Source organism: Hylobates moloch, unplaced genomic scaffold (assembly GCF_009828535.3).
Source record: "Hylobates moloch isolate HMO894 unplaced genomic scaffold, HMol_V3 SCAFFOLD_24, whole genome shotgun sequence".
Lineage (NCBI taxonomy): Eukaryota > Metazoa > Chordata > Mammalia > Primates > Hylobatidae > Hylobates > Hylobates moloch.
The window spans coordinates 33,015,439-33,029,963 of record NW_026652299.1 but is presented as its reverse complement, the minus strand read 5'-3'; the positions used below and the strand labels follow the sequence as shown (position 1 = coordinate 33,029,963).

The following is a 14,525-nucleotide window of genomic DNA, read 5'->3' as shown; positions in this document are numbered from 1 at the left end:
TGCAGTGAGCCGAGATCGTGCCATTGTGCTCCAGCCTGGGCAACAAGAGCGAAACTCCGTCTAAAAAAAAATAAAAAGCAAACAAACAAACAAAAAACAAACAAGCAAAAAAAAAAAAAAACTCACTAGTAAGGAAATAGACCAATTAAAGAATATTAAAGAATAGGCAAAAGATTTGAACTGACACTTCACCAGAGAAGATATACAGAGGGGAGGTAAGCATGCGGAAAGATGCTAACATCCTTAGTCATCAGGGCCAGGGGAGTTACAAGCATGCTCCACACATATCAGAAGGCAGACCATGTCCTTCACCGTGCCAGGTACTGGTGGGGACACAGGACAACCAGAATGTTCCTGCTCTGCTGGTGGGGAAGCAAAATGCTGCGACCACTTTGGAAAACATTTCGGAAGTTTCTGACAAAGAAAAATGGCTCACTTGCCTTTTGAGCCAACAATTTCACTCCTGCATATTTATCGAAGGGAAAGACCTATGTGCACACAAAAACCTGTATGTGAACGTTTATAGAGGTTTTACTCCTAGTAGCTAAAAACAATAAACAACCCAGATGTCCTAAACAGGTGGGGAAGCTGTGGTACCTCCACACAATGGAATTCTACTCAGCATTAAAAAGGAATGAATCACTGCTGCAGGCAGCAACAAGGAAGAATCCCAAATAGCCAAGGTAACTAGACACAAAAGGCTACAAACCCTGTGATTTTACTTCTATGACGTTCTGGAAAAGACAAAACTGTGAAGAAGGGTGGGGGAAAGACAAATCAGTAGTTGCCAGGGGAGGAGTCGGGAAGACGGGGTGACTGTGGAGGGGCGTGAGGGAAGATCTGGGGGGTGATGGGAACATTCTATTTCATGATGATGATAGGAGCCATAGGCCTGTATGAGTTTGTCAAAACTCACAAAACTGTACATGAACAAGGTGAATATTTACTATATGTAAAGCAAACTTCAGTTGTAAAGAAATGAGAGAGACTGTGCTGTCCAGCAGCTGACAGCCTTGGGGCCGAGGCCACAGGCTTCTGGGCAGCCCCGACTAGACTGAGGCTGGGGTCACCGGGGCCAAAGGCAGGAGCCTTCTAAGGAGCAGTTTGCTCCAGAGCCCCCTGCTGGGTCGGCCAAGACTTAGATCTGGATCACAGCATGAGCCTCTCCCGACCCAAGCTGCTCCCTCTCCTTTTCCTGTTCATAAGCATCTGAGCAGCATCCAAGTTTGGAGGCTCATCCTGCCCACTCCTGCTTCCTCCCACTTTGCCTTCCGCAGGTCTACCCCTCGATAAATCTCTTGCAGTCCTCATTCTGGCCCAGCAGCTGCTTTCCAGTTCAGTTCCAGCAACTGAACACACACATCTAGCATTTCACAAATTGATTTGATCTTGGATGCCTTTTTAAAAAGAATACTCCTTACGATCCCGTGGAAAACACACCTGGTGAAAATTTATTAAGTCCTCAATCTTTCTCCTTTGTGCTGCCTGGCTCCCTTCCCCTACCATGCACCCCACCCTTGTGTTTTGTGTCCCAAGGGTCTGGAGGAGTTGCTGAAGGTCTGTGGCCTATCCCGTCCCTCCCCATGGTCCCACCTGGCAGGAAGTCTCCAGTGGGGCTGGGGGAGAAGGGTGGGTCCCAGAGTGATGCTTACCCTCCAGGATGGGGTTGGCTTCCAGGACCTGCTGCTCAATCCACGAATGCTGGCCACTGACGGTGGCCAGGAACTGCAGGATGAGTTTCGTGGTCTCCGTCTTGCCAGCCCCAGACTCGCCACTGCAAAAAGGGTGTGCAGGGACATGAGGCCACAAAACAACTATTTTTTTCAACACCTCTCAACTCTCCTGCAAACCCCAGTCCTGCTTTCTGAGCCAGTCTGACAGGGATGGCCTCTCCCCTGCGGAAATCCCACTGCATTGAAGCCCTGAAGTCCCCTGCGGGTCTCAGACTGCCTGTGTTGTACATGTTACTGTGTTTGTCTTTTCTTTTCTGCTCGGCTGCAAGCTCCTTGGCACACTCGGGTCTGATTCATTCCAGGGTCAGCACCACAGTGCCCAGGACATACAGAAGGCTGAGTGAGATGACTCAATGTCTTCCTAATGAAAGGGTGGCCCACAGGCCAGCAGCAGGCTCGGAATGCAAATGCCCAGGTCACACAGGTTCTGTTGATCAGAATCTGCATTTTCACAGGATCCCCAGAGGATTCCTACATTTTGGAGTTTGCAAAACAGACTCCCACAGTCTAATTATCCAGCTTCAACTCCTGGCCAATTTTGTTTCCCCTCCTGTACTATTTTAAAGCAAATCCCAGATATTGCTTCATCTGAAAATATTACCTTTTTTTTTTTTTTTTTGAGATGGAGTCTCATTCTGTCACCCAGGCTGGAGTACAGTGGCATGATTTTAGCTCACTGCAACCTCCACCTCCTGGGTTCAAGTGATTCTCATGCCTCAGCCTCCCGAGTAGCTGGGATTACTGGTGCCTGCCACCACGCCCAGGTAATTTTTATATTTTTAGTAGAGATAAGTTTTCACCATGTTGACCAGGCTGGTCTCAAACTCCTGACCTCAGATGATCTGCCTGCCTCGGCCTCCCAAAGTGCTGGGATTACAGGCATGAGCACTGTGTTTGGCCTGAAAATATTGTCTTTTTTTTTTTTTTGAGACGGAGTCTTGCTGTTGTTGGCCTGGGCTGGAGTGCAATGGCACGATCTCAGCCCACTGCAACCTCCGCCCCCTCCAGTTCCAGCAATTCTCCTGCCTCAGCCTCCCAAGTAGCTGAGATTATAGGCGCCGGCCACCAAGCGGGGCTAATTTTTATATTTTTAGTAGAGACAGGGTTTCACCATATTGGCCAGGCTGGTCTTGAACTCCTGACCTCAGGTGATCTACTTGCCTCGGCCTCCCAAAGTGCTGGGATTAGAGGCGTGAGCTACCGCACCCGGCCAAAATATTAGCTTTTTTAAAAGTTATGATCAAAATACCCACAATCACTATGCCAGCAAAGCAGAGTGAGATCAACGAACCTCCAGTGATAGCTGCGGACTCCCCTGAGTGCCTGTCAAGCGCCAGGCGTTTTTATAAACACGAGCTCATCAAATAACCTGCCATTGTAGAGACAGGGGCTTAAGGGGACTTGCCCACAGCCCTGGGGGAGGAAAGGGCAGGAGGAGAATGCAATTTGACTCAAAGTGACAAGTGACGTTCTGCTCACTACAAGGAACCAAAATCAGGGGGCTCTTTCCTCTCCTTGTTCACACTCGGCCAGCCCCGCCAACCTCCAGGTGGAGCCACACCGTAAGCTCCCTGGCCAGCCAGCCTGAGGCCCAGCTCTGCTGAGAGGCCTCTTGCCCTGCCTCTGGGGGCAGGTTGAGAGTTCCAGCTTTCTCCCAGAGCACCTGTCTGCTGTCTTCTCCAGAGCCCTGGGTTTGAATTCCCCACTTCACTGCTGTGTACCACTGGAATAGAATCTCAGCCCCTCTGATTGTAGGTCTCTCCAGCAGTAACACGGGACCATATCATGGGAATAAGAGCATCTCCTTCAGAGGGTTGCTGAGGACATGAAATATGATCACCTGTGCCTTAGGACTTCATTCTGGTCTCTGTTCAACATCCCTCCTCAGAGAGGCCGTGCCTGGCCTGCCCCCTATCTAATTCAGAGGCCGACATCACCCTTTCCTCTCCCCTGCTGTGTTTTTCTTCAAAGCTGTTAGGACCCGCATAAAAACGCACTTATTTGTTGCCTGTCTCCACTTCTAGAATATAAGCTCCCTGAGGAAGGGATTCTGGTCCCTTTTGTTAGCTGCTGCCTCACCATGTTAGGACAGTGGGGGGCACACAGTTGGGGCATGACAAAACCTCAAATGATTAAATGAATGAAGGAATGAATGAATGAATGAATCCCCCAGGCGGATCATGTCGTCCACGCCCTGGACTGAGTTGGGGTGCATGGGCCTGAGGACACCAAAGTCCTCTGCTCGGATCCAGTGTTCCTGGAACAACGGGTGCAGACTCCCCTGAGGGGTGGCTTCCATCCCTGTGGCCAGCCTGCCACTCCCTTCCCTCCAAGTTCTCAGGGTCTATGGTCACCGGTAGAGAGGCCAGGCCAGGCAGGGAGTCTCCGAAGCAGTCATGACCTAGACTGGAGGGAACACTTTCCTTCTGGTCCCCTAGTGACCTGAGAGCTGTCCCCTGGAGCTGCTGCTCCTCTGTCCTCACCTGAGGCCTGCCCTGAGATTTTTTTTGAGTGGGCCTCACCTGTTCAACTCCTGCATCTTCAAGTGCCTAACCTGGGTCCCATATCTTTTTCTTTTTTTATTTTTACAGAGACAGGGTCTTGCTATGTTGTCCAGGCTGGTCTGAAACTGCTGGCCTCAAGCAATCCTCCTCCCTTGACCTCCCAAGTCACTGGGATTATAGGCATGAGCTACTATGCCTGACTTCTGGGGCCCATTTCTAAAGGAACCCAGCCCAACTTCCTTCCTTGACTCAGTAAACCTTTATTAAAGGCTGGTCAGTCCAGTCCCTGGTGACACGATGAAAGCCTAGGTTCTGAAGGAAGGAAGCTTTGGAGGAACTGCTCAGGGTGCAGGGTAGCTGGGGCCATTGTGTGCTGTGGAGAAGGGTGTGTGCCATGGAGTAGGGAGAGCTCCTGCCTCGCCTGACCTTGCAGGCATGCTGGTGGGGAGCAGTTCAGCGAGATGCTTGGAGGCGGTGCCTGACCCCTCTGCCTCACCTGATGATGCAGCACTGGTCCCTCTTGTTCCTCTTCATGTTGAAGTAGCAGTTGTTGGCGACGGCAAAGACATGTGGGGGCAGCTCGCCCATATGGCGGCTGTAGTAGAGCTGTACCTGCTCCAGGGTGTAGAGCGGCAGCACCTGGAACGGGTTCACGGCCACCAGGATGGAGCCTGTGTACGTCTGGGAAGGAAGCAGGTGGTCAGTGCCCTCTGCCCCTGGCAGAGATACTTGGCCCTGGCCTTGGCCTTGGCCCTGCCCTCAGGGGGTTATCAGGGCCGCTGACTTTGGTGGAGAAGTAGAATCTGATTCTGGGCCAGGGAGACAAGACATTCAGCTGTGCAGATCCCTCCTCTGGGAAGATGGGATGTCCACCAGGAAGGTGAGCTCCCAGGGGACATATTTCCGGGAAGATCAAATGTTAACTGTTTGGTACCCTGCCTGGTATTTAGAAGGGACTCGATAAAAATGGACTAAGTATGAAATGGGTTTTCACCTGCATCCCGCAGGGGCTTTCATATAGGCTGGTCAACAACTGGCCCTCACAGACCCCAACCCCAAATTTTGTGTGCCCCTGGGACATGTGCCCTGGATCAGCTGCCCATCTGGAGCCCCCACCCGGCCCCACTGCCCCTCAGGGGGTGGGGCAGGCAGAGCCTGCACAATAAGCCACATGACCATGGCATCCTGGTTTTCACTTTAGGAAAGGAGAGGACGTGCCCTCTGGCTTCAGGCTGTGACACCAGATGAGGAGTGCAGGCACAAGCCCTTTGGAAGCACAAGCTGCCTTCCTCTGAGCAGCCCAGAAGGGCCGGTCAGAACCGAGCTAGCCACCCTCCAGACCAGAGAGGCCCAGGCAGGCAGTGGCGTCTGCAGGCCACACCTACTTAGGCCGAGCTGGTGTCGGTTTTGGAATACCACCTCCCCTGGAAAAATCTGCAATGGAACCAGGATGAGAGCTTCAGGCTGGGGTGAACCTCCATCCAGGCCAGGTTTGCGGGGAGGGCCCACATCCATCCCCATGGCCCCCTCGTCTGGTGAATCAGGACCTTGGGATCCGGGCTGTCACGGGCCTCACTCTTGGGAGGCCAGGGGCTTTCTGTCTAGTGACTCTGTCTCTACAACATGCCTGGGAAGGAGAGGGCAGAGGACGATGGCCACCTGATGGCCATCTGCAGCCCTCACTGAGCACAGACTGTGCCAGGCACTGTGCTGTCACTCTACGCATCGGCTTCCTCCCCTCCAGGGTGGGATCACCCTGTTTGTTTGGGACTGGGCAGCAGAGATTGGTAAAAGTTAGGCACCTCACCCACCTCCCTCAGTGAGGGCATGGGGGGCAGTGCCCCCTGTGCATCATTTTCTTCTCCCTGTCCAGGAGGTTGGCACCTGTGAGGGGCTCCCCTGTGGACACAGGGCTGGGGCGACTCACATAGATCTTGTGCTGCTGGTAGCGGATCAGGAGGTTGTGCACCATGCCCGCCTCGTTCAGGTCCCCTAGGCGGATCATGTCGTCCACGCCCTGGACTGAGTTTGGGTGCATGGGACTGAGGACACCAAAGTCCTCTGCTCGGATCCAGTGTTCCTGGAACAATGGGTGCAGACTCCCCTGAGGGGTGGCCTCCATCCCCGTGGCCAGCCTGCCACACCCTCCCCTCCAAGTTCTCAGCAGCAAGATGAACTTCCGGGTCATGGGTCAGCTGACCTGGGGCGGTGGCCAGCCTCCAGCCAGGGTCAGTCTATGACAAGGGTTAAGGGACTCCTGTGGCAGGATCCAGTTCATCTATGGCTGGGTCAGCATGGGTCTAGGGCCCAGGGTTAGGGCATAGCTGGGGCTAGGGCTGAATTTCAGACCCGGGACAAAGGAGCTTGTAGCCAGAAGTTAGATCTAGGGTCAGGTTGCAGCTGGGAGCCTTGCAGGTTGTTGGAACAAGACTGCACAAATAAAGCTTTTTAAAAAAACTACAGTGTTACACAAATAGAAGATATTGTTATTATTTTACTGACTTCCATCATCTGGATCTCACAGGCCACAGCTTAGAAACTTCTCCTTGGAGACTAAGCCTGCAGCATCCTGCTGAGCAAAGCGGACAATCTGAGAAGCTAAGTGACCGGCTGGACACTCCACTGTAAGCCCTTCCCTGCTCACCACCTAGCTGGCCCTGACCCCTCTGGTGGACGAGCTGGTCACCCCCGGGCCACTCCAGGTTGCTGGTCTCTTACTTGTGTGTTTTGCCCTGTCCTGCTCCTCCACACACCTTCCTCACCCACCTTTTCCCCTTGCCTGTTTCATTTTGCAAACTGGCTTTCTACCCCTCTGGCCCTTCCAGAGCCCCTTTCCCACTTCTCCACTTCCTGCTCCCCTAATTCTCTTCATTTCCCTGGACTGCAACTCTTGAAACGTTCCCCAGGACACACAGGCCATGTTCACCATGGCAGGACTCCACCGTGATCTGTCCTGCCACCCAGGTCCCCACTTGGCCTTGGAGCCCCTGGTGTTGGGGAGAGGCTTCGCAGGGTGGGGAGGGCTCGGGGCCCTGGAGGTGAGGGCAGGGCAGGGCCCAGAGGAAAGCCCCAGAACACTGACCTTGCCCTCGTCATCTTCAAGCAAGACCTTGCCTGGCTTTGTCTCTTTGATGATGCCCCCGATGGCCACGCCGGTCTTGTGGGTGGAGGGAGGCTCCAGCCACACATGGTCACCCTGGAGGGCAGACAGAAGACAGTGGTGTGATCCCCGCTCTCTTCCCCTCCCTGCTGGATACCTACCTTTCTTTGGGGCTATGCCTTCCAGCCCAGAGCTCCCAAGGTGGCTGGAGCTTGTCTCTCCTTTCCTCTCCTCCCCTCTCCCCCTTCCTCTCCCATCTCTCTTTCTCCCTCTCTCTCCTAGCCCAGGTTTCCTTTGAGCATGTGTCACCTGCCCTGCTCACTGGGCAGGTACCAAGCGCCTGTACAGCTTCTGTCCATGTCTTTGCCTTGTCTGGGACAATAAGCTGACAAGAACAGCAGCTCCGGTCTCACCACAGCAACTCTCATAATGAAAAAGAAACTTGGCTACTATTTAGGAAGGTGGTGTGGCTGGGTGGTTAAAAGAGAAAGTGCTTTTCAAGCTTGATGACGGTAGCAAGAGTTGCATCCTCTCAGAAATCACCCACAAGCAATAGGAGGATGAGAAACAGAAACAAGCACTAGAAGACACAGGAGGAAGCTGAAAAGGTGGCCCCAGCTATAGATTCCAGAAAGAGAGGGCAAAGTTCACTTCTCCAAGGCAGGAGCCCATCCTGGCATGCAAAAGCAGCATGTCTTGCTGCAGCAGCAGGAGCAAGGGCACAAAGTGGCAGTCGGAGCTTGCCTGGCCTGTCTTGGTTCTAGGAAATAGACCATATTTGCAGGTCTGCCATATTTGCAGGAAGCAGTCTCTCTGTGGGGTGGGAAAAGAGAAGCCTTGCCCTGTGAAAAGCTCTGCAGTACCCAGATCTATTGGGTGGGAGAAGCCACTACTAAAAATTCACATGTGAGATTTCTGCTAGCCTGCACTGTGGCATTGACCTCCTCCCGGCCCCACTGCCCCGCAGGGGGTGGGGCAGGCAGAGCCTGCACAATAAGCCACATGACCATGGCGTCCTGGTTTTCACTTTAGGAAAGGAGAGGACGTGCCCTCTCTAAATTGACCTTATTTAGAATTGACGAGTCCCTTCTAAATTGACCTCCGCATGAACCTCCTTCTAATCCAAGAAAGCTCACCCCATCTGAAGGAAGTAATCCAAAAGGAACCAGCACAGTTCTGCGTTCAGAGGTACTGAAACCCAAGAGGAGGAAAGGAGCAAATAACACTCAGCAAAAGAGAAATAACTGCCACAGAGCAGTAGGAAGTTGTGACCAAGTATTTCACCATAATTTACAAAAACCGACCAAAGATTAGGTCAGAGGCAAAAGAGCCCAGGAATTAGATGTGGGACAACTGAGGAAAAGGATGTGACATGAGTTGGCAGAGCCAAATGAAAAAATTGAGGAAATGAAAGAAATGCAGACCAGAATGAAAGCAAAATTGGAAACAGCAGGAGAACATGCCCTGATTATAAAAACATGGGAAGAATCATAAAAGGTAGGAAAGAGAAAAGTGAGCAAAATGATATAGAATTTGTTAAAAAACTAGAATTAGGGGCTGGGCATGGTGGTTCACACCTGTAATCCCAGCACTTTGGGCGGCCAAAACAGGCCAGGAGTTTGAGACCAGCCTGGCCAACATGGAGAAACCCTGCCTCTACTAAAAAAAATACAAAAATTGGCCGGGTGCAGTGGCTCACGCCTGTAATCCCAGCACTTTGGGAGGCCGAGGCAGGTGGATCACGAGGTCAGGAGTTCAAGACCAGCCTGGTCAACATAGTGAAACCCCGTCTGTACTAAAAATACAAAAATTAGCCAGGTGTGGTGGCACGCACCTGTAGTCTCAGCTACATGGGAGGCTGATGCAGGAGAATTGCTTGAACCCAGGAGGCGGAGGTTGCAGTGACTGAGATCATGCCACTACACACCAGCATGGGCAACAGTGCAAGACTCCATCTCAAAAAAAAAAAAAAAACCCACAAAAATTAGCTGGGCATGGTGGTGGGCGCCTGTAATCCCAGCTAATCAGGAGGCTGATGCAGGATAATTGCTTGAATCTGGGAGGTGGAGGTTGCAGTGAACTGTGATTGCGCCACTGCACTCCAGCCTTGCTGACAGAGACTCTGTCAAAAAAGAAGACATAAATAAAAAATAAAATAAAATAAAATTAGAATTAGGAAGAAGATCGCTATAGAAGATGGGCAAAAATATAAATAAACCTCATTATATGGACTGAATTGTGTCCCTCCAGAATTCATATAGTGAAGCCCCAATTCCTGACATGACCATATTTGCAGATAAGGCTTTCAAGGAGGTAATTAAGGTTAAATAAGGTCCTAAGGGTGTGGTCCTAATCCAACAGGACTGGTGTCTATAAAAAAGGAAGAGGCACCAGAGTGAGATGCATGCACTCTCTCTCCCTGTCTCTCTCTCTCTCTCCCTCTCTCTCTCTCTTTTCTCTCTCCCTCTCCTCACCCCCCAGCACAGAAGAAAGGCCATGTGAAGATAAAATGAGAAGACAGCCACCTACAAGTCAGGAAGAGAGGCTTCGCCAGACACCAACCGTAAAGGCACCTTGACCTTGAACTTCCAGCGTCCAGGACCGTGAGAACATAAATATCTGTGGTTTCGGTCACCCAGTCTGTGATAGCTTGTTATGGCAGTCCAAGCCCTGATGAAGTCAGACAGACCTGGCTGGGTTCTAATCCCTACTCTATATTCCAGGAGTTATACGGCCTTGGGAAAGTCACTTAACTGCTCTGAACCTTAACTTCCTTATCTGTTGAAAGGGTCCGCTTCACAGGCCTGCTGTGAAAATGGAATGCCCTATGGCAGGGAGCCTGCATAGTGTCCAGCACAGAGGGCACCACAGAGGGCTCAACAACCGCCCTCTGTGTCTGAAAGACTTATTCATTAAAAAGATGACCACTCTGCACTTTGGGAGGCCGAGGTGGGTGGGCAGATCACCTGAGGTCAGGAGTTCGAGACAAGCTTGGCCAACGTGGTGAAACCCTGTCTCTACTAAAAATACAAAAATTAACCAGGCATGGTGGTGGGTGCCTGTAGTTCCAGCTACTTGGGTGGCTGAGGCGGGAGGATTGCTTGAACCTGGGAGGCCAAGGTTGCAGTGAGCCGAGATTACGCACTCCAGCCTGAATGACAGAGTGAGACTCTGTCTAAAAAAAAAAAAAAAAAATTACTCTCCTCTCAAAGACACAATCTCTGAAGACAGAGCAGGCCTGCAATTGTAATTGTGAGTAATAGGGCCCCAAGAGGTGTTTTCCTAAGCTCTGCTTGCAGTTAGTCACATTCCCAGAGGGACATTTGGCGTTGATGCATCCCGTGGCATATTCTTTTGTGAAATGTTTGGCTTTGTCTTAAAACCACATCATGCTCCAAAGTGGAGCCACGCTCTCATGTTTGCAACTTAGTTACCAGAAGCGCTCACAACCTGACCTTTTAGACCATGTATGTCCTCTCTCCAGCCTAAAACAGCCTAAGCTCTATTCTGTAACTGAAAACAAGAAGCCAATCTTGGCTGTCCATTCTGTGAGTCAGATGCTACCAGGTTTAGTGGCAGCACCAGGGGCTCCTGCATAGTGAAGGTCCTCCTCTCAGCAGTGTGCTCCAGCAGCCAGGAACGATGTCCTATGTGGCTTTGCACTCAGGAGGAGAACATTCGGGGCATTTTCTTATCAAAGAGCACTTTGCAGCACTGTCCTGCGCTCCTGGACTCTGTGGGGCATGGGGCAAGGGTGGAAATGTGGAGGGCAGGAAAGGATGCACAGGCTGGTTTGGGGCCTCTGCTCTCTGGGCTCACCAGCCTCTGAGCTCTCCACCCTGCACGCCCCGCTGCCAGGCTTCTCAAAGCCTGTCCCTGCCTCCCAGGGCAGGGCAGTTCCCCAGGGTCTGTTGATCAGACAGTAAATGCAAAACTCCTCTGCTTTCTTCCTGTGGAGGAGCCATCTCTTGGCCACTGGAACACAGGAATATTTGTTGAGTGAAGGGAACACGATGCAGAGTCCAAAGGGGTGATTCAGCCTGGGTTTCAGTCCTACCCATGCCCACAGTTCCCCAGTTCCCTGTTTTCTCTGGGGGAGCTTCCTGCAACTACCGCAATGAGACAACTGGGAAACCGCTTTGTTGGCTGGGCAAGGTGGTTCACACCCAGCACTTTGGGAGGCCAAGGCTAGTGGATTGCTTTGAGCTCAGGAGTTCGAGACCAGCCTGGGCAACATGGTAAAACCCCGCCCCTACAAAAAATACAAAAATTAGCTGGGTGTGGTGGCATGCACCTGTGGTCCCAGCTACTCAGGAGGCTGAGGCTGGAGGATTGCTTGAACCCAGGAGGGAGAGGTTGCCGTGAGCTGAGATTGTGCCACTGTACTCCAGCCTGCGTGGCAGAGTGAGACCCTGTCTGAAAAAAAAAAAAAAAAAAGAGAAAGAAAAGAAAAGAAATCCCTTTGTCAAGACAAAGGGATATGTTAAGCCCTGCATGAAAGTGAGGGATAACTATATATAACTATACATGTATTGCCGAGGCCATTGGCTGGCCAAACTTGTTTTCTTTAGATGCTAGAATCTGTCATGTTTCCTAAACTCCCGTCTCTGGTATTTTCCTATAGGGTCTCATTGCCTTTCCTCTCTTTCCTTGGGAGCGATTCCACTTGGCCTTGAGTAACTTACACCAATAACCCCTAGATCAAATCATACAATTCTTACCAGCCTGAACCCCGACATCCTGAGTCAGCAGTTCCACACGCCTGTATGGAGAGAGAAAGCAGAACGTCAGCTCCATGCACAGCCCCAATAGGAGCCCCTGGAGCACAGGAGCTGGGCTTGTTCACCAACACTTCCCTAAGTGCCCGGCATGGGACCTGGCTCAAAAACAATGCTGAATAAATGGATGAATGAATTCCAGTCCTAGCCCAAGTGCAAGAGCTGTTCTCAGCTTCTTCATCCTACATCACCTTTATTGAAGATGTATTTCATACTCAGTCCTGGGCTTGATACAGGGAGTAGGTGGTTCCCTGTCATCCAGAAGCCCCAATTTTAACTGGTCAGATATCCATGAAAACCGGTCATCATCACACATCCTGGGAAGTGCTCAGGTAAGCAGCCACTGCAGCTATAGACACAACTTTAAACCTCACAGCACTGCAGAATGTGCGTGTTCCCTCACTTTAGACATGGGACTCAATGCAGGAAATGCCGCTCAGTTAATTAGTAGCACATCTGGGAATCAAACCTGGATCTGCCTCCTTTCAAACCTGTCCTCAGCACCTGGTGGTTCTAGAGGGAGCAGGCAGCCAGGCCCAAGTAGGCAGCCAGGCCCAGCAGGAGGAGGAGTGGGGAGGAGCCCACTTGTCCCATCTAAAGGAGGAAACCCCGGGTTACCCTGACTGAGTGTTGGCATCTTCTCCTCCCTGTGCTGAGCAGTGCAAGGTGGGTACCAGGTCTATTGCTAAGCTCTTTAGCGGTAACTTGTGGGATTTTGGTGCACACATCTCCCAGAGAAATATACACTGAACCCGATTTGTAGTCTTTCATTCCTCACACCCTTCTCTCCCTTTCCCTGAGTCCCTAAAGTCCATTGTATCATTCGTACACTTTTGCATCCTCATAGCTTAGCTCCCACTTATGAGTGAGAACATGCAATGTTTAGTTTTCCATTCCTGAGTTACTTCACTTAGAATAATAGTCTCCAGTCCCATCCAGGTTGCTGTGAATGCCATTAATTCATTCCTTTTTATGGCTGAGTAGTATTCCATCATACATATGTATATCATATATATGATATATGTCTGTATCTCTATATATATGATATATAGATATCACAGTTTCTTTATCCACTTGTTCATTGATAGGCATTTGGGCTGGTTCCACATTTTTGCAACTGTGAATCGTGCTGCTATAAACATGTGTGTGCAAGTATCTTTTCAGAATAATGAGTTCTTTTCCCCTGGGTAGATACCCAGTAGTAGGATTGCTGCATCAAATGGTAGTTCTACTTTTAGTTCTTTAAGGAATCTCCACACTGTTTTCCATAGTGGCTGCACTAGTTTACATTCCCGCCAGCAGTGTAGAAGCATTCCCTTTTCACTGCATCCACGCCAACATCTTTTATTTTTTGATTTTTTAATTATGGCCATTCTTGCAGGGGTAAGGTGGTATCGCATTGCAGTTTTGATTTGTATTTCCCTGATCATTAGTGATGTTGAGCGTTTTTTCATGTTTGTTGGCCATTTGTATATTTTCTTTTGAGAACTGTCTATTCACAACCTTAGCCCACTTTTTGATGGGTTTGTTTGTTTTTTTTTCTTACTAATTTGTTTGAGTTCCTTATAGATTCTGGATATTAGTCCTTTGTCAGATGCATAGTTTGTGAAGATTTTCTCCCACTCTGGGTTGTCTCTTTGCTCTGCTGACTGTTCATTTTGCTGTGCAAAAGCTCTTTAGTTTAATTAAGTCCCACCTATTTATCTTTGTATTTGTTGCATTTGTTTTTTTGGGTTCTTGGTCATGAAATCTTTGCCTAAGCCAATGTCTAGAAGGGATTTTCTGATATTATAGTCTAGAATTTTTATAGTTTTAGGTCTTAGATTTAAGTCCTTGATCCATCTTGAGTTGATTTTTATATAAGGTGAGAGATGAGGATTCAGTTTCACTCTCCTACATGTGGCTTTTCAATGATCCCAGTACCATTTGTTGAATAGGGTATTATTTCCCCACTTTACGTTTTTGTTTGCTTTGTTGAAGATCAGTTGGCTGTAAGCAATTGGGTTTATTACTGGGTTCTCTATTTTGTTCCATTGGTCTATATGCCTATTTTTATACCAGTACCACAAAAGGGGGAGAGTACCACATCAGGGGAACACCCCATGGGACAAAAGAATCTGAATAGCAGCCTTGAGTCCCAGAACTTCCCTCTGACATAGCCTACTCAAATGAGAAGGAACCAGAAAGACAATTCTGGTAATATGACAAAATGAGGTTTTTTTTTAACACCCCCAAAAAAACACACTAGCTCACCAGCAATGGGTCCAAACCAAGAAGAAATCCCTGACTTACTTGAAAAAGAATTCAGAAGGTCAATTATTAAGCTAATCAAGGAGTCACCAGAGAAAGGTGAAGACCAATGTAAGGAAACCAAAAAAATGATACAAGAAATGAGGGGAGAAATCTTCAG

General features: G+C 49.9%; 1 protein-coding gene across 1 annotated transcript in view; it reads right to left on the bottom strand.

Moving 5' to 3' along the window:
* MYO7B (myosin VIIB) overlaps window positions 1–12,076 on the bottom strand; it is a 65,121-nt gene extending 53,045 nt beyond the window's left edge. Inside the window, exons 1-5 of the mRNA XM_058434362.1 lie at window positions 12,059–12,076; window positions 7,320–7,433; window positions 6,165–6,317; window positions 4,734–4,918; window positions 1,653–1,774 (exon numbers count right to left, since the gene is read on the bottom strand). Of these exons, the coding sequence (XP_058290345.1) occupies window positions 1,653–1,774; window positions 4,734–4,918; window positions 6,165–6,317; window positions 7,320–7,433; window positions 12,059–12,076 (592 nt within the window). The remainder of the gene's footprint in view (window positions 1–1,652; window positions 1,775–4,733; window positions 4,919–6,164; window positions 6,318–7,319; window positions 7,434–12,058) is intronic.
* Window positions 12,077–14,525: the final 2,449 nt, after the last annotated feature.